General features: G+C 37.0%; 1 protein-coding gene across 11 annotated transcripts in view; it reads right to left on the bottom strand.

Annotated features, from left to right (window-relative positions):
* Positions 1-21,236, bottom strand: part of CDK8 (cyclin dependent kinase 8) — a 120,813-nt gene that overhangs the window by 53,176 nt on the left and 46,401 nt on the right. For all 11 annotated transcript variants that reach the window (XM_073794984.1, XM_019936867.3, XM_019936868.3 and 8 more), the window contains exons 2-4: positions 15,513-15,588; positions 4,105-4,215; positions 673-813 (exon numbers count right to left, since the gene is read on the bottom strand). In XM_073794984.1, the coding sequence (XP_073651085.1) occupies positions 673-813; positions 4,105-4,215; positions 15,513-15,588 (328 nt within the window). The remainder of the gene's footprint in view (positions 1-672; positions 814-4,104; positions 4,216-15,512; positions 15,589-21,236) is intronic.

Below are 21,236 nucleotides of genomic sequence, written 5' to 3'. Positions count from 1 at the left end.
AGGGGAATTTGAGATTTACATAATTTAAATCTATGAAGATTTAATGAACAATGCACCATTTAATCACCAATTTAATGCTATATGGGTTTTTTTTAAAAAGGGCATAAACTATTCTGCCATGTGAAATAAAAATAAAGTCAGTTTCTGAAGTTTCTAAATTCGTAAAAATTTATTGCAGCTTAACATGACAAGGCACTCAATAATGTACTCAATCATGATTATTAAAGGCTGTTGGCAGAGAGACTGCTACTAACATAGTGGGTTTAAAAATAAGCAGATGAATGCTCCTCTTCTAATATACAACTTAGGATACAGTAGGCTCCAAAGGGTTATTTTCAAGTTACTCATAAACATACCAACTTCTAGAGTTTGCCTGGCATATAATATTCAATGTAAAGCAGGCCAATACGTTATTTACAGACTTGAAGAAAACCCCGAAAGCTTAGCAAAACAAATGTGCCCTCTTTCACCTCTTCAGCACCAGCTTAACGTATGTCAAGAAGCAGGATGCATTACACAAAAGCACAAGGCTAGGCTAGTTTTGAGACTAGCATTCCCACTTCCTCTATAAGGTTTGCAGGCCTGTATAACACTGATATCTAGAGACAACTAAAAAATCATCCAACTCCAAATGCATCTTTCTGGCTTAAACCTAACTATATTTCAACTTACCAAATCCCTGTGCAACACCCAGTTAGCATGCAGGTAGTGAATCCCATCTAGGATCTGATACAATAGTGACTTCACCATTCCCCGAGGTAACTGTACTGGCTTCTTGTTTGCTTTAGACGCTCTGTGAAACTTGATTATATGCTGAAACAAAGAAAAATATCACCAGAAGCTTAAAAAAGGAAAGACAGTTTGATATATAATATTTTCCTAACAGAAAAACACTCAGGGATTTCCAAAGATTTGAAAATATAATTTCACGTTCTGCTGGATAACATAAATAACCTTAAATTTTCCAAATAACTAGAGCTAAAATGTCATTTCCTAAGCATATGATACGGTCTCAGAAAATAAATGATGACAACAGAGAAGTAATGTGATTTTATTTTTAAAGTATAATTAAAAATTACTTTCAGAGTTACTTGACCCCTGTTTATCTGGTGAAAATTTTCAAGAAAAGAGTATTTTTTATTCTGCAGTGATTAAATGAAAAAAAAAAAGAACAGATAGAGTTCTGGCTGGTTGACATAGCATAGATGTGGTACCTATTTACAATACATGAGTTATAAAGAAAGCAAATGGGAAAATATTTCAATTAAGTACACCCAAGCACAAAGGAATAACACGTAAATGACCAATTCACACTGGACATAATTAGAAATATGAAAGCTTCTTCAGACGAGGAAAAAAAACAGCCTTGTAACATCCATCAAAGGTTTCTAGGTATCAATATAATGTTAGTGGACATCCGGTAAACACAATACCACTTTATAAACAGAAAAATCATTTTACAAATAAATGTACCTCAACAGAAACAAGATACAATGTTTCAAACTCTTGACAGGTTTCATTTTAATTAAAGTTCTCTTAAACTGCAAGAAAATCTACAAGTCAGCTGCAGCCAACTCTGCTGTGTGCACCACTGTGCACATGCCTGTGTCTAACATGCTCAAGAGCAGACTCCTGACCAGTATTTGTGAGGGAATATCAGGCGTATTCTTGAACTTAATAAAAATAATTAAAAGAGGAGTGAGATATTTAATATTATACATTAACCTTTTCATTTCTACTTTCTTATGATATAGAGGTAGAAAATGGGTAAGAAATAACTAATGACTAATGAGTGAAGGAGTTTTATCTTCCAAAGAAAAAATAAAAAGCAAAGGTTTATTTCAGAAGGTAAGGGGTATCAGTCAGTACATATGTAGTATGATTAATCTATGCTTTCGTAGCAGCATTACATTATGTTAACTTCCTTCTCAGTAATTTTTTTAAAGTATTTAAGAAAAGGCAAACAAAACAGAGCTACAATAACTCTTAATAATCTAGACTGTTTGTCACCTATCCTAAGAAATGATGTGACAATCAAGTCTGTTCACCTTAAGAAGAACCAGTGGCCCTCAGAGCTTAAAAAAAAAAAAGATTAAAATACATTAAAAAAATTAAAACCTGCCAGAGTAAGAATGAAAGGAACAAATATTTAGGGAGGTAAGATAACCAACTGATGCCATATACCACTTCTTTAGTTATATTCTCATTAGGGTATTACATATTACTTTTAACCAATATTTTATAACTACAAAAAACTACAGTAAGAGAATTTTTTACCTTCATTTTTATTCCAGGGCAATATAACAAATATGCAATATGTATACCATAAGATTTCACCAACACCTAAGTGATTTTTTTAAATGATCTTTTTACTGCAACTGTTTTCTTACCCTCTGCTGCCTTACCCCATCTAATTCATTTCAATATCCAAATTAAAATAAGAAAATAAAATGGATAAAGAATAGGTTTTAATAAAATTGAATCACCATTTGGTTTTTATTAAAATGAGCATTTAAAGTACTTATTTGGCTTAAATGAGTATTAATAAGATGATGATAAAGCCAATGGTGACTATATGCACAACATTACATGCAGTATAATTTGTGAAAGCATAATTATACCTACATATAAAATTAAATATTACATACCAGTTTGTGAGAAACCATAGTGAATACAATGCGATCTCCTATGCTCAACTATGTTTTATTACAAATCACCTTTACAAACCAGCCTGGATATTTTCTCATAAATTTGGATTATATAATTTGATTTTGTGTTAGATTTCAGTATGATGAATGTTCAATTCAATACTGGCCACCCTGATGTAATGAATTTTTATTAACAGAATCCTAATTTGATTAGATCTCTTTTAAAAGAACAGAAGCCAACAAGAAAAAAATATTTACAACCAGTATGAACCCTGGACAATAGTTTCATAAAACAGAGAGAAAATTTCATGTGTCTATTTTCTGTTTGAAAACAGTTCTTTCCAGACAACTTACAAAAATAATTTGAATCAAACCACATTTAGTCATGGAAAACAGGAATCTACAAACAGTATGAAAACATTTTTTTCTAAATCTGAAAGCATAATATGACACCAAAATAAGTTTCAGTTTCTGAAGTCTGTTAAAGTTGAAATTATGTAAATGAGGATACTTCTGGAAATTAGCAAAAGAGTTTAAAACTATTTAACTATTTTCAGAAGGTGAATTTACTTTTAAACAGTTTTACTAGGATTTGTGCTAGTTTTATTGCGAAATTTTGTATTTGCATTTACGAACTACAGCTGAATGAAAGAATAAATTATTTTGAAGATTTTGAAATTGAGCCAGGATACTATAATCCCTTGCATGTTTTCTCTTTTATTTAGCTCAATAAATGCACAGTCACGCTAATTTAGTAAATATAGATAGGATGCAAAACACAGCGAAATATTTAAAGACCTTATTACTTAGTAAATATCAGAAAAATATATCTCACAGTACTGAAGTAGTTGCTAATGAATTAACTTGATGTAATACTGGGTTTTGTTTACTTGTTTTGTTTTTTAAACTGAAATCTGTGTTAACATGTTCTTCACCCAAGACTGATCAGGATATAAGTTTTGTATGTTTCAAAATTATTTGGGCTATCCTATTATAGATTTTCATCTATATATATCATTAATCTTATCCCCAAGATGGCCTTTCAGGTTTTTTTTAAAAAATGTAGCTGTTATATTTAATAAAGGAGTAAATTTTATAGTTACTTAAGGCTTCTGTAAATCCTATTTTAAAAATAATCTGCTGAGGGCTTCCCTGGTGACACAGTGGTTGAGAGTCCACCTGCCGATGCAGGGGACACGGGTTCGTGCCCCAGTCCGGGAAAATCCCACATGTCACGGAGCGGCTGGGCCCATGAGCCATGGCCGTTGTGCCTGCGCGTGTGGAGCCTGTGCTCCGCAAAGGGAGAGGCCACAACAGTGAGAGGCCCACGTACCGCAAAAAAAAAAAAAAAAATGTAAATCTCATACGAAGATGAGCTCCCAAAATTGTTTTCAGTCAGTCCCTCTTAATCCCCAACTGAAACCATGGCTCCATGTCCACCAACAATTCACCTTACCCAGAGGTCATGTTCAGCGTAGTCAAACAGAAGCCATACTTTCCTATCAGCATGAGACAGAAACACCTTCTGAAGAGAGATGACATTTGGATGCTTAAGCTCTCGAAGTAACTGCAAAACAAAGGAGATTCATTAAAAATCTTTGCCATAAAAATAGCATTAAAAACCCCATACCATTTGTAATTCAAAGGCAATACAAACCTAATGGCAATCAATCCTAAAATTCTAATAAGTACCCATACAATTTTGAGATGCCCATAAAAATGAGTAAAAATCAGTGGAGAAAAGACACTGAAAAGATATAACTGTGTAAATCTGTCTGTATGGTTGCTATTGTTTAGTTGGTTTCTTTTTTTGTTTTGTTTTAATGTTTTTATTATGGTAAAATATATACATAACATAAAAAAATCACCATTTTAACCATTTTCAATTCAGAAGCATAAGTACACTCACAATGTTGTGCAACCGTCCCCACTATCCATTTTAGAACTGTTTCATTATCCTAAACAGAAACTCTGTACCCATTAAACAATAACTCCCCACTTTCCTCTCCCCTTCAGCCCCTGGTAACCTCTATTCTACTTTCTGTCTCTATGAATTTGCCTATTCTAGGTACCTTATATAAGTAGAATCATACAGTATTTGCCCTTTTGTGTCTGGTTTATTTCACTTAGCATAACGTCTTTAAGGTTTATCCATGTTGTTGCATGCATCAGAATTTCATAGCTTTTTAATGGCCAAATATTGGGTTGGCCAAAAAGTTCCTTCAGCTTTTAAGTATAAATTAAAGACACATTTTTCAATTTCACCAAGAACTTTACTGAACAACGTATTCACCGTTTTGCTCCACTACTTCTGCAATTTTTCAGGCAACTTCATAATTCCATCTTCCCAAAACTTTTTATCTTTTTGAGCAAAGAACTGTTCCAGGTACCTTTTACAGTCTTCCAGGGAATGGAAATTTTTTCCATTAAGAGAATTTTGTAAAGACCGAAATAAATGGAAATCCGAAGGTGTAACGTCTGGTGAATACAGCGGATGAATCAGAACTTCCCAGCTAAGCTGTAACAGTTTTTGCCTGGTCATCAAAGAAACATGTGGTTTTTGCGTTATCGTGATGGAAGATCATGCATTTTGTTGACTAATTCTGGAAGCTTTTCGTCAAGTGCTGCTTTCAGTTGGTCGAACTGGGAGCAGTACTTGTTGGAATTAATCGTTGGGTTTTCCAGAAGGAACTCATAATAGAGGACTACCTTGCAATCCCACCATATAAACAACCTTCTTTGGATGAAGACCAGCCTTTGGTGTGGTTGGTGATGGTTCATTTCGCTTGCCCCACGATCTCTTCCATTCCACATTACTGTACAGTATCCACTTTTTTTTTTTTTTTTTTTTTTCAGTACGCGGGCCTCTCACTGCTGTGGCCCCTCCCGTTGTGGAGCACAGGCTCCAGACGCGCAGGCTCAGTGGCCGTGGCTCACGGGCCCAGCCGCTCCGCGGCACATGGGATCTTCCCGGACCGGGGCACGAACCCGTGTCCCCCGCATCGGCAGGCGGACTCTCAACCACTGCGCCACCAGGGAAGCCCCAGTATCCACTTTTAATCACCCGTCACCATTCGTTTTAAAAATGGAACGTTTTCACTACATGTGAGTAGAGAATCGTATGCAGAAATACCTTCAAGAAGGTTTTATTCTCTTTAACTTATGCGGAACCCAAACATCACACAACCAAGCTGGTGCAAATGATTTTCAACGCTTGATTTGGATATTTTGAGTATGTCAGCTATCTCCCAAGTGATGTAACGTTGATTGTTCTCAATTAAGTTCTCGATTTGGCCGCTATCAACTTCAACTGGTCTACCCGACTGTGGAGCATTGTCCAGAAAGAAACCTCCAGCACAAAACTTCGCAAACCACTTTTGACACGCTCAATCAGTCACAGAACCTTCTCCATACACTGCACAAATCTTTTCTTCGTTTCAGTTGTGTTTTTACCTTTCTTGAAATGATAAAGCATAATGTGCCAAAAATGTTGCTTTTTTCTTCCATCTTCAATATTAAAAGGCTACACAAAAACTCACCAATTTTGATGTTTTTTTTTAAATGCACACTAATATGACAGCTGTCACAATACAATCTAACAAAATTGATTCTAATGAAGTTAAAGACAACTCAGTGTTACTAGAGCTGTCTTACGGGAAAACTGAACAAACTTTTAGGCCAACCCAATACATTCCATTCCATTTATATACCACATTTTGTTTATTCATTCATCAGCTAATGGACACTGGTTGTTTCCTCGTTTTGGCTACTGTGAGTAATGCTGCTATGAACATTGGTGTACAGGTACCCGAGGCCCTGCTTTCAATTCTCTGGGTAAATACCTAGGAGTGGAATTGCTAGATCATATGATAATTCTATGCTTAACTTTTCGAGGAACCACCAAACTGGTTTTCACAGCAGTTCTACCATTTACATTCCCGTCAGCAATGCATGCGAATTCCAATTTCTCCACACCCTCACCAACTTTTATTTACCTTTTTAAATTTTCTTTTTGTAATAGTCACATCCTAATAGGTATGATGTGGTATCTTGCTGTGCTTTTGATATGCAATTCCCTAATGACTAATGATAAGCATCTTTTCATGTGCTTACAGGTATATCTTCTTTGGAGAAGTGTCTATTCAAGTCTCCTGCCTAATATCTAATATGCGGGCTCTAGAGTATAGGCTCAGTAGTTGTGGCTCATGGGCTTAGTTGCACGCGGCGTGTGGGATCTTCCCGGACCAGGGCTCAGACTGTGTGGATTCTTAACCACTGTGCCACCAGAGAAACCCTCTCTGCCTATTTTTGAATTGGGTTTTTTGTTGTTGCTATTGAGTTGTAATTCTTTACATAGTCTAGATATTAATCCCTTAGCAGATATATGATTTACAAATATTTTCTCCCATTCTACTAGTTGCCTATGTTTTGACATCACAAAACAATTAAACTTAAAACAAATCTGTAGCTTGTAATTATTTTAAAAAACTATCTACAGTCGTCCCTCAATATTTGAGGGGGACTGATTCCAGGATCACCCCTCAACCCCACCCTGCCCTAGGAGGGTACCAAAATCCCCCAATGCTCAAGTCCCTTATACTTTAAATCATCTTCAGATTACTTATAATATATATTATAATGTAAATGCTATGTAATTAGTTGCTGGAGCATGGTAAATTCAAATTTTGCTTTTTGGAACGTTCTGGAAATCCCCCCCCCAATATTTCCTATCCATGGTTGGTTGAATCCATGGATGCAAAGGGACAACTGTAACAGCAACAATAGAAAATACAAAATTCATCACCACCAAATATCAGATAAGAACTAAGATCTGTAACTCTGTGAGACACAGTACCTATTTTTTCTATAAATTACAAAGGAAAGTTGAATAAAATTTTGTAAACTTTTCACGAAATAATAAAGAGCTTATACAGACAGAAACTTGCAAGTAGAACACATTTGCATGGGTTTATTAACCTTTCTCATCTCCTAGAAAGACATTCTTCTATTTAAAATCTTTCATCTCCTTATTTTATCTCCATTTAATAACCCAAGTGGCACTAATGATCCGTAAGTTAAAAAGCATTCCCACCCCACCATGCAAAAACAAATACAACAGCAACAATGACAAGAAAAAACTTCTCATGAAGCCTGATATTCTGTCTCTATCAGTTAGAACTGACTTAGTGCCTTGCAAATGTGTTCCAAATACATGACAGACATGTAAGAAAGTCAAGGTTTTAGAACTTAGGACTTCAGTACCTTTTCTAAGAACACTCTTCACCAAAACAAGTATCAAGGTAAATGTAATGTTAACAATATATTAGGGGCTCTGAAATGAATTCAGCAAAGGAAAGACTATGAATGGACTATATATTAAGTCATTTATATTAATGATTACTCTCTGGAAAGTGATGGTTATTTTATTCAGGAGCAAGATTAAATTCAAGTTATATATTTCTGCTTTTAGAATATAATTTACAACTTATGAAACTCCAGAGATATACACAAGTTCTCAGAAACTTAAGGTCAATATCTAAAACTGACCATTTGCTAATTAATAAACAAGGCAAAGAATGTGATACGGGAAAGCCTGGACTTCACGGTCGCCCAAGCTCAGCCAGCTGGCTGGAAGAGTGGACCTGGCCCTAAGTGCACGTCAGTTCTGGGTCAGGGTTTTCTCCATTACCTCACAACTGGAACACACTTCTCAGCTGGGCAGCTATTTCAAATCCTTTCTGGAAATCAGCAGGGTAGAAATTATAACAAACAAACTCCAAAGCTTTGGCAAAAGCTCTCTCCAATGATTAGAAACCTACATATAAAGCTATTCTTAGATGTCACCTCCATCTCACCTCCAAGATGAGGTTTAGCTCTTGTATTAAAAAGGAAACAGCAGCAACCATTTTATTAAGCTCTTCCTAGGCGCCAAGTATGGGGCTAAGCATACAACATGCGCCATCTCACTTAATCAGGAATTACCCTATGAAATATTTATACTCTTACTTTACAAAGAGGAAATGGTGGTGTAAGGGGATTAAATAATTTGCTCAAGGTCACATTCCTAGGTAGTGGCTAGAATCAGGATTCAAATGCTTTTAAAATTAATTAATTTCTAAAATACAGAGCCAGTAATTTGGTCTAACAACAACACGTCCCAAGACCTAACACCCAGGGGGAGTAATTCTTATCATCCAGAGACACAGATATTTTAAATATATACTAGGTTATGAACTGGACAATGGTAGGCACTGTGTCTAGCTCAGCACCGTACTGCTAGTTTCTAGCACACTGCCTGGTACGTGCTCATTAAATACCTGGTAAAGACATGAATAACTGAGTTCACGAATAAAGAAAATACACCAACTAAAGGGCATCATACAACACACCCTTTGGCTTCTAAACTGTGGGCTAAGATCAATGCTTTCATCAAAAAATCAATCCACTTTTATTTTTAAAAAATCTGATTAGTCAAATATTAAGTCTTTGAGGGCAATGATTTTAATAGTAAGTGCTATTACTATGGTAGTAAGTAATGGTAAGTGTTATGGGTTGTCCTCCCAAAATTCTTGTGTTGAAGCCCTAACCCCCGGAACTTCAGAATGATTCTATTTGGAGATAAGGCCTTTAAAGAGGCAATTAAGTTAAAAACAGGTCAGTAGGATGAGCCCTAATCCAATCTGAATGGTGAGCTTACAAGAAAAGGAGATTAGACGCACAGAGAGATGACCACATGAAGAGGCCACAAGAGGGTGGCCACTTGCAAACCAAGGAGAGAGGCCTCACAAGAAACAACTCTGCAGGCACCCTGATCTTGGATCAACAGCCTCCAACAGTAAGAAAATAAGTTCCTGTTGTTTAAGCCACCCAGTCTGCAGTATTTTGTTATGGCAGCCTTGGCAAACTAGTACAGTAAATAGCTATTACTACTGAGTAAGTACAACACGCTATGCTGGGAGATGGGTCTCTGCGGGATTGGAGATGGAGCTGAGAGTCTCAGTGGCGAAATGCCTCTAAGTAAATATTTACACTGAAGCACTTCCAAAAGACCAGGAAGCTGGGCTACATTTAGCAGAGCTAATGCCTGCCACATGCCAGGCCCTGCGGCAGATGCTGCACTAGGTGCCGGGATATAAAATGTGCTGAGACCTTCCGCTGAAGTCATCTGGCAGCAGACAAGTTCAAGTGAGCAGGCAGTTCGCGTGCTGTGGCTGCAGCAGTGCTAACTGGCATTGACTGAGGAACTAACGTGCACCCAGAGTTTACTGTGTCCCAGAAGTGACCTACGCTCCTCACACACTAAAACCCTATGAGATAACTATTATTCTCATTTTACAAAGAGGAAACTACAACACGGGGAAATTACATCACCTGCTTTGGGTCCTACAAGCCAGTTGAGTGGTAAAGCCAGAATGGGAGCTCAGGTAACCCGGAAAGGGTCTTAAGTGCTCCATGGAACCCCGTGAGGCGGGTGCTCCGACACTGGGGGTGGCGAGCAGTTTTCATACCTGATGGGCTTCAGCACCCCACACAGAGCCCATGGGCTGCAGATGCCTCTTCTTGGCACTGTATAAGATGTTTTTGCCTTTTTGAAAATTTTATGTCCAAAAATGTTTAACGGAAAAAGGTTTAAATAAATTTATACAATGGTTTCATCACAGAAACCACCTAAGTTTTCCTAATTCTACTGGGAATAAAATCTTATAATTTCCTGAGTACTAAGATCACTGGTAAAAATACAAATGTTTTAAAACATCATTCGTCATAAACTTAATTCATTCTAATTAATGCCACACAATATCACCCTTAATCTGAACTCTAAAAGTACAAATAAAAAATAAATAGCATTTAAAACTATCTTGTCAATAAATACCACTTACATGGTGAGTGAGAAATAGGTAAGAAAACCTCTAATATTCTCAAAATAACATTGATTTCTAATATTAAAATTTTACAATATAGCAAAAATAATAAATTCTAAATGTATGCCCTAAGTGTGAGAGTTGAGTTGAAATTACTATAAAAGCATCAGTAAAATTATTCCAAAATTATTTGTTTTTTTTTAAGCTGTGGAAACTTTTCTTCAATTGAATTCTTGCAAATTAATTAAAGAAAAATTTAAAAAACCTGAGGTGCCTAGGTTAAAGCAGATGTGAGCTTTAACAGCAGCTGAACTACAAGGCAGCCCCTTGGTACACCGAGAGCCCACTGAAGAGTTCTGAACACCACTAAGCTAAAGGGATCATGACTCCCAGGAAGCTCTGGAAATACAGAGCAGGCCTCTTAGAATACAGTGAGGATGAAGACATGCAAAGCTCTTCACTTCAGTAGAAAGTCTCGGAGTTCTCTCCTTCTTCCCTCCCTTTTACAATTATTTACTAAACGAAAGACTATGCGTCAGAGCTAGCACACACTGGTGAAGAAATGCATTCCAGTCAGGCAGAGGTAGGACCACAAACAGAAAGTAAGTTAACGAAAAATAAAAAGAAACTCCTTGTAATTATAATTTGTAATAAATGCTATGAAAGGAACAAACTGGGTGTAGATCGTAAGAGAATAATGGAGGTGACTGGTGGGGAAACCAGACTTCTCAGACAATGGACTTCCATAATAAATGTGAGGTCTGAGAAGACTTGTCAGACAGATGGGATCCTTTTTCCTTTTGAATTTTTATTATAGAAAAATTTTCAAAAGTAAATAGAATAGTAAAATAGAACCACCCCCATGTATCATCATCCACTCACAGCCTCTCTCATTTTATCGATATTCATATCTGCTCCTCCCACCCCACCCTGAATTATTTTGAAGTGAATCTCAGACATATGATTTCATCTATAAATATTTCAGTATATATTGCTAAAATATAGTCTCTTTTCTCTGACCGCAACAGAAAAAAATTAGTAGTTGACAATAATAAATTATCTGGAAAGCCTCACATATTTAAAAATTAAACAATATATTTCTAAATAATCCATGAATAAAAGAAAAAAAATACAAAGAAAATGGAAATTATTTTGTACTAAATGATAATAATAATACAATGTGACAAAATTTGTGGAATGCAAGTAAAACACTACTTGGAGGCAAATTTATAGTTTTAATTGCTTATATTAGAAAAGAACTGTTTTTAAAAATCAATGACCTAACGGTCCACCTTAAGAAGATAAAAAAGAGGGACTTTCCTGGTGGTCCAGCGGGTAAGAATCCACGCTCCCAATGCAGGGGGCCTGGGTTCGATCCGTGGCCAGGGAACTAGATCCCACATTCATGCCGCAACTAAGAGTCCATGCCACATCTGAGAAGTACGCATGCCACAACTAAGAAGTCCGCATGCCGCAACTAAGAGTCTGCATGCCGCAGCTAAGCATGCCACAGCGAAGATCCCACGTGCCGCCACTAAGACCTGGTGCAGTCTAAATAAATAAATAAATATTTTAAAAAAGAAGAAGAAGATAAAAAAGAAATGCAGGCTAAAAGTAAGTAGAAGAAATAATAAAGATAAGAGCAAAAATCAATGGTATAGACAGAGAACACAAGTCCACAATGAAACAGGGACACCACTATAGGAGCCACATTTGTGAAAAGATAATAAGAATATTATTAGCAACTTTGTGCCAATAAATTCAGTAACAAACAAAATGAACAAATTACATAAAAAATAGGACTTATCATACACAAGACCAAATATTAAATGTGAAGAGCTCTATATCTATTAGGGAAATAATATTGGTCGGTGAATTCTGTCCAACATTCAAGGAAGAATAACTGCAGCCATACAGAAACTCTGTCAGAATGCAGAGGATGAAGAAAGGCTGCCTAACTTGTTCCGTGAGGACAGCACAACTTCGATACCAAAGACAAAAACATTACAAGCACGATAATCACAGGCTAACGTTCTTCAAAAGACCTAAAACTCCTCAGCAACACATTAGTAAATCAAATCAAGTGATATATAACCAAGCAGGGATTATTGCAAAACTGCAAAACTGGATAAATGTTAGAAAATTAATCAATGTAGTCTACCAATATAACAGAATAAGAGAAGAACTATATAGTCATTTCAGGACATGTAGAAAAAAAGCATTTGATAAAATTCATTACCATTTACAAAAAATAGAAGGGAACTTCCTAAGCCTGACTGATGGTATCTATAAAAAACTTATAGCTAGCATTTAACTTGATGGTGAAACACTGAAAACACTTTCCCCCAAGACTGGGAACAAGTAAGATGCCTGCTCTCACCACCATTCAACATCTTCTGAGAGGCTCTAGCCAATGCAAAAGAAAAAAATCAAAAGCATAAAGAGAGAAAGAAGTAAGACTATTTCTATTCATAGATGACACAATTACTTATGTAGAAAATCCCAAAGACATCACCAAACCTACCAGTGAATTTAGAAATATAATGTATATATTTTTAAAAAATCAATTCTGAATACAGAAGCAAATACAGAAGCAAACAAGTGGAAAACAAAATTTTAAAAATAATCCCATGTATAATAATGTCAGAAAACATAAAATCCTTAGGAATGAATTTAACAAGTGTGTAAAGCCTCCACACTAAAAAACTATAAACATTGTTGGGAGAAATTTTTTAAAAACCTTAAAAAATGGAAAAGTATGTCTGTCTAAGCCATGAAAGAAACACATACTTTCATGGCTTAGAAGTTTCAATATTATTAAGATTCTATTCTCCCTGAATTGATGCAAACCATAATGTTAGCAGGCATTTTTTAGAAATAAAAATTACTAGCCAATTCAACAATGTACATGCTAATGCAAAGGACCTAAAATAGCCCAAACAATCCTGCAACAAAAAATAAAGCTGGTGGCATTATACCACTTCACTTCAAGTCTTGCTGTATGTAACGTAGAGTTATCTGGTATTGGCTGAGGATAGACAAAGCGATCAATGGAACAGAATAGAGCCCAGAAATAGTCCAACACTTACAGTCATTTAATTGTTTACAAAGATGCCAAAGGAATTCAATGGGAAAGAATCTTTTCAAAAAATGATGCTACAATTGTACATTCACATGGGGTGAGGGGAGGAGATGCTCAAACATTACATCAGACTACAAACAGAAATGAAGTGAACAGATCATAGACTTAGAAGTAAAGCTACAATTGTAAGGCTTTAGAAGAAAACAAAGGGAAACATCTTCACAATTAGTGAGTAGATAAAGATTTCTTCAGCCAGACACAGAAAACAATAGTCATAAAAGGAAAACACTAGTAAATGAGACTTCATCAAAATTAAAAATTTCTGCTCACCTTAGGTTGAAGAACCACAATCAAGTACGTTAAAAATAAGCTTTCATACTCCTTATTGTGCTTAACTGCATTTACAGTTATCAAAATAGATAAAAAGCTAAGAATGTCTGTTCCTGAAATGAATGGAGTTTTGTTTGATGTTAAAACTTTTTGCTGAAGAATAATAAAGACAGAGGAAAGCACATGAACAGCTCAGTGAGTTTTCACATGTGAAACCCACATGACCAGACCCAAAGCAAAACCAAGAAACAGAATAGCACCCTGAAAGCTCCCTCTTGTCTCCCCTCTGGTTCCTCCCTGCCCCTCTAAAGGTCATCCCTATCATGATGCCCAACATCACTGACCATAGTTCAACAGATTTTAATTCTTTAAAAGCGACTGCAGAACTGACAGTTAATGTACAGATATCTTGCCTCAAGATACAAGAGTATAAGAATTTTATCAATGAAATGAAATATAATTTCCAATACAGCATACCTTTCGTGAAGAATGCCCTCCATCTCACTCCTATTCTTCCCTCATCGAGGTAATTCTTACGTGTCCTCCAAAATCTGAAACCTTCCTTGATTCTCTAGTTTAGATACATATACCCTTTTCCCATTCTCTATTCCCTGCTACCACAGTGTTCGGCACACCATTCCTATTATTAGAAGAATTATAAGCCTTTCCTCATCAGTGTGCAAACGCTTAAGGCCAGGGATCCTGACTTGCTCTACGTGTTCTATGTTTACTTCTTCTTGGTCTAGTTCCTGTCAACATGATACACAATAAATGACTCTTAGTTGAAAACCCAGTGGTATAGAATCTGTTAAAAGAGTAATATTATTTAAATTAATACCTCCAGGTCGCAACAGCCTATATCTGTGTAGACAGAGGGCTGAAAGCAATAAAAGTAAAGATTATTACAATATATATTCTAGAATATTCTGATTAAAGACAGAAAAGACAAGTTTGGACCCATAGTTTCACAATAGTAAAAGCTGAAGTAAAGTCTCAGAGAATACTCACTTTAAATGTAAGAATAATTATTTAATAATGCATTAACATGAAGAATATTTTCCTTCAGAATCAAATTGAGATTCTAATTACCATATGGCAATGGTATGCCTCCAAAAAGGGGGGGTATATAATTTTACTTATTCAAATGAACAGACAGATACAATGAAAATCAAATAATCTCATTTTAAGTTCATAAGTAACGACATTAATCTCATCTTATTAAAATAGAAATATTAATTTTATATGAATTAACATATAACATAATAAACAATTTTATTGCACTCAATGAAATAATAATAACTGGATCCTTAACTATTTAGTGACATTTTTTGGAAAAATATATAGTTACATAAACAACTGAGATTTACTTAACCCCAAATACGTGAATTTACATAGAAATTTTTACTAGAACTACATGCCACCTTTACTTCTCTTTAAAAAACAAATATATTTTGCTATAGATAGTAGATATGAAAAATATTTCTCAACTTTCAATTAATGTGTGTATGTGACAAATACAATTCAGAGACCTATATAGATGACACCCATAAATCAGCTGACAGTAACGATGATAAAAAGAGCTTCACTTACTGCTATTTCTCTACATGCCGACATAGAGATCCCGGTTCCTTCTATTTGTTTTAAAGCATAGTCTTTATCATCTTTCCTGTAAAAACAAAGTTATTTTAATATACAGATAAATCTAAATGTATGTGCATTTTTAATAAAATAAAAAATAAATATAAATCACATACACTTCGACACCTTTCACATATAATCACATAATTTCATATGGGAGAAACTTCAGGTAATCTATTCCAATCCCATTACTTGATGAGGAAAGTTAGATTCCAAGGAATAAAAAGACTTGTCCAAGGCTCTATGGTTATTTGCAGAAGAGAAAGATTCAGAAATGAAGCTCCTGACTTCCAATAATAGGTTCTTTCTGCTCTAATATGTATACACTTCCTGTGTGTGTGTGTGTGTGTGTGTGTGTGTGTGTGCGCGCGCGCACGCGCGTGTGTGCGTGCATATATAAAACACGGTCTCTTAAAGCCCATTTGGATATTGGGGTGTCAAAAAAATTAAGAAATGAATGCATCATTCATAAAGTACAAAATGGTTATGATTTAAAACATATTATATAGTTCATATCCCCAAATACCTTCAAAGGGATTCACTCGACATATGTTTACTGAGCACTTACTGTGTCTCCAGAACTGTGCTAAGTCCTGGGGATACAAGGGAATTCCTTCCTTTATGGAGCTTTCTGTGGCTACTGGCGGTGAGAGATGACTAACCCACCACAAGACAATATGATAATGCTGTGACAGAGCAAGTACGAACCGCAGAGCTACCCAAAAGTCACTCTTTTGCCTGGAGACCCAGGCAAAGCCTTCTCAGAGGAAATCCCATCTCACTGAGGCCCAAATGGCAGTCCTCAGACTTTCTGGACTCAGGACCCTTTTACTCTCTTAGATGTCTCTGAGGACCCTGAAGAGGTTCTGTTTGTTCTATCAATATTAACCCTCTTAGAATTGAAAAATGGGAACTCTTAAAAAACACAACCTACGAAAGCACATATCCATTATCCACCAGAGCAATGGCATCATCACGTGTCACGTCACCTTTGAGAAAAACCCACTGTACACTCGTGAGAATCAGCGTGAAGAAAGGCATATAACATAGCACTGTTATGAAAACAGTGTTGACCTTGCCGACCCTCTGAAAGGATTTTGAGGACACCTAGAGCTTCTCAGATCGCACTTTGAAAACTGTGCTCTGTGTGTGTGTGTGTGTGTGTGTGTGTGTGTGTGTGTGTGTGTGTTAAGAGGGGAACAAAGTGTGAGGGCACATGAGGTGAGGGAAAAGCACTTGAAGAACATACATTAAACAACGGGAGATGAGGATGGGGATACAGTTAGGAACCAGATCATAAAAGTCTTTTTATACTCCAAGAACAAGAGGAGACGCTCCGTTAACAATTTTTAAACAGGAGAATATCAATCCTCCTCTGCTTTGGCGGCCTTTTAAATGTTGGGGGGCAGTAAATAAAGACAGGAAACCGAGAGACCAGCCAAGTCCACAGTGTCCAAACTACTCAGGTGGGAGATGATGCTGGCTGCTGCCAAGGGGACAAACTGGAGCGACGGAAGGCAGACCAGCAGCACAAAGGACAGAACCCTGGGAATGAGGAAGGAGATGGGGTCAGACATAATGACTCCTGCCCCAGGGAACAGGCCAACACAACATCATCCCCCGGAACAGGAAACACAGCAGGAGGAAAAGGTCCAAGGGAACAGGAGGATGATGGCTCCACTGTGCGCAGGCTGAGTCTGGTACCTGTGAGACACCTACGTGGGGATGGCAAGCTGAATGAGCACGTCTAAAGCTCAAGAGAAAGCTGAAGATGTCAGCATATGCACACTGTCAACCAAGCCAGAAGAGTACATGAGGCGAGACCAAAGAGCAGGACTGGTAAGAAAAGGATTTTCCAGAAAGGGCAGAACAGTAAACAGTATCCAAAGCCGCCGAGAAGTCTAGTGAGGTGAGGAGCGAGCAGTGTCCACTGAATTTAGCAACGATCAAGTCACCAGGGGACACTGGACTAGGCAAAAATAGTCGCAGTGACGTCTGGCAGATACTGCAGAAGGCTGGGGAATGAAGGGGGCATAAGTTAACTGAGACAATAAAAGTAGGTAATTCTTTGAAGGTGATAAAATAAGGCAGCAGCTGGAGGAATACACAAGGTTAAAGAATTTTTTTTAAGATGTAAGAGGCTTGATTATGTTAAGTACTGAAAGGAAGAACCCAGAGAAAAGGAGATGAGAGGGAAAAACGAGAAGAGCAAAGACTGAAATGCTGGGGAGAGATTAGATTCAGAGCGAGAAGGAGAAATGTGTCTTCCACTGTTAACAGGAAGACAAAGGAGGGAGGAAAGGATAGATACCGGTGCAAAGAAGTTGGTTCAGAGGCAAAAAGTCAGGGGAGTTCTCATTTTGATGGCTTTCATTATTTTTCTGATGTTGGAAATGAGGTCAAATACTAAAAGTAAGGGGGCTTCCCTGGTGGCGCAGTGGTTAAGAGTCCGCCTGCTGATGCAGGGGATACGGGTTCGTGCCCCGGTCCAGGAGGATCCCACGTGCCGCGGAGCGGCTGGGCCCGTGAGCCACGGCCGCTGAGCCTGCACATCCGGAGCCTGTGCTCCGCAACGGGAGAGACCACAACAGTGAGAGGCCCGCGTACTGCAAAAAAAAAAAAAAAAAAAAAAAAAAAAACTAAAAGTAAGGGCAGAGTGATAGAGCCGGAGTTAAGGTTTGACTGAACAGATGAGTAACTCCTTATAAAATCAGTAAGTTTAATACTTTATCATTTTAAGTTATCCATAAAGTTTATGTAACTTTATCTTTCCTTTTATAACATATTTACACCACATCCTTAGTTGTAAAAACAAATCACAATTACATTATTTTTCTGAAAAAAGATTTGTTTTACGACAATCAGATTTACAAGTACTTTCCTGTAAAGCACCATGGGCACACATTATGTTAAAAATACACTAAGAATATCTGTACTTAATGTTCACCAAGTCTGAACGATTTCTGAAAGAATTAAAGGAGACATTAAAGAGGGTGACACAAAAATAAAATGAAATTGGGATCAGAATAAATCTGTTAGAGATTAGACAGTTCACGTGCATGGTACTGATTTAACCAGATGGTCAACCCAGGAGTGTAACAGGTTCTGTTATATCTACTGTTGAGGATAACTTCCTAGACTTGAGCCTTCTAAGGAAAGAGAGAGAGAACGGTGGGGAAGGAAATAAATTAAACCAGAGACTAACTCACCTCCTTGACAACACCCCCTGGACTTTCTCTTTGTTAAAGACAGCCATGTGAAAATGTCTTCAAAATGAGCTAAAAAATTCTAATCTGCAATCAGTTCTCTCCCCCATCCCAAGTAGTTAATGTTTTATATTTTATAAAAGTAAGTTATCAGAAAGAAAGGTAAAATGGGAGAACAAAAAAACTTTGAAAAGATGTGATTATCAAAAATGCAACTGCCTCTTAAAAATCACCTAATAATAATTACCATCATAACATAATAGTGCTTTCTGGTTTACAGAGCACACTTATCTCTCTAGCCATGCACACAACACTTTTTTGTAAAAAGGCACCCTGGAGAGGAAAAAGATTCGTTCCCTACGTTCAGTCATGATCCAGTCGAAGTAGTCAGATTGTATCAGTGATAACTGCAGTACAGTGCTCTATATAATAGTACCATAAACAGAGGGAATGATCAACTAACTATACCTTGAAGGGTTGAAGGAAGATGAAAGAAAGCTTCAGAAAGAGTCTACTTAAGCAGAGATTCTTAAGACTTAAGAAGTTTGTCAGGAAAGGAACGAGGGGCTGGGAAAAGAAATCAGTAGTTATATGAGGCATCCCAGGGAGTGGGAAAAGCATGTATAAAAATACAGAAGCACAGACAGGATCTGGCATGCTCAGAGAACAGCAAAGACCGGCAGCAGCTTAAAATCATGGAAACACATGGACAGCCCTGAGGTTTGCCTACCTTAGAAACAGACAGAGGTAGGGTGGGAGGGGGACTTTCATGCCAGCTCTCTCCAAAGGGTGCAGAATATGTATACTTCACTTCAAGGAGTGTACAAAACAAATGAGTATGACAAGAAAACATCACATTTAAAAATAAATAAACAAAGTTGAGAGAAAGTGTGTCATGTGAGAAGACCAAAAAGAAGAGAGCGCAGCCATGATGAACACTTGCCTTTAACAGATGGGAGGGGAAGTCAAAAATATAAAATGGCTATAAAGGAGTGGTTAAAAAAAAATGAGTAGTGTTTTGGTAAAATAGAGTACTGAACACATATCAAATTTCACTCCCCTCCTAACACCCTACTAAGACTATGGCAAAGAAAAAATTTTAAAGACATAAACCCATAAGGATGAAAAATGAGAGAGAAGATAGCATAAAAATTTGGAAACTAGAATGTAAGTGGACAAACAGTAGAACAGTAGCTGATGACAAGGATCCAAGAAAACCAAATAAGAAGCTGATAGCAAAGAAAGCTGAGAACCAATTAGATTTGCAGAGCCAAATCCTCCAAAGCAGAGACTTGAGAGGACAAGATCCATCTGGAAGCAGAACTGGCTGGGTAGAAGATAAACTGAAGAGAGAGCCTAGAAAACAGAGCAATAAAACAAAGTTAGAGAAATGTGAAATAAAAATAGGGGAACTAGAGAACCAGTCCATGAAATCCAACACACAAATAATTAGGAGTTTCAGAAAAAAAGAACAGAGAAAAGAGAGGAAGAAAACTTACAAAGTAATTCAAGGAAACTCCCCAAACTGAAGGACAGGATTTGTAAACCTGCAAGGGTTCAGTGAGTTCCTATCACAAATGAATTAAAACAGATGCACATCAAGACAATATTTAGGCATTTCAGAAAAGTGGAGACAAGCAGTAGATTTTACAAGCTTCCAGTGAAGATGGGTAACGGCCACTTAAAAAGGGTCAATATTATTCAGCCACGAGAAAGAAGGAAATCCTGCCATTTGTGGTAACATGGATCATGGGTAGACCTTGAAGGCATTATGCTAGGTGAGACAAGTCAGACAGACAAGGACAAATACTGCATGCATATCACTTATATGTGCAGTCTCTCGTAAATACAGAAAGTAGAATAGTGGTTACCAGGGGCTGGGGGCTGGGGGACTGAGGAGATGTTGTTTAAGAGTAAAACTTGCAATAAGAAGATAAAAAATCCTGGAGCTCTAATCCCGGAGATCTACTGCACAGCACAGTGATTATATACAACAATACCGTATTACAAACTTCAAAGTTGCTAAGAGACTATATCTTAATTATTTCCATCACAGAAAAGAAATGATAATTATGTGACATAATTATTCTGGTTAACAAAATAATTTTCCAGAACTGTTCAACCTTATCACTGATGTAAACAACTATCTTCCCTTGCCAGACACTTAATCAGCTCTACATGCGCTTGGATTAGGTGTTTGGCTATTTTTGAAGCATCATTAGGGAAAGACTGTACTTGAACCCCCATGGAAATGACCTTGCCATATTCTGCAGTAAAACTCCTTGGATCCATAGCTCTCAATTACAACAACACAACACTTCCTCAAGTTACTGGAAGACTGTCCAGCCAGAGACCCCAAATTGAGGATTGCTAAGAATCGTCCAGAAGATGGTCTTAGAATGAGAAAGCTTATACCCAAGACCTTTGGATCAAGCAGCATGAGAGAGAGAGCTTCCACCCCCAGGGCTTA

This window comes from Tursiops truncatus, chromosome 18 (assembly GCF_011762595.2).
Source record: "Tursiops truncatus isolate mTurTru1 chromosome 18, mTurTru1.mat.Y, whole genome shotgun sequence".
NCBI classification, from domain to species: Eukaryota; Metazoa; Chordata; class Mammalia; order Artiodactyla; family Delphinidae; genus Tursiops; species Tursiops truncatus.
Note: the sequence above shows the minus strand (reverse complement) of the source record. Positions and strands in the feature narration are given on the sequence as shown.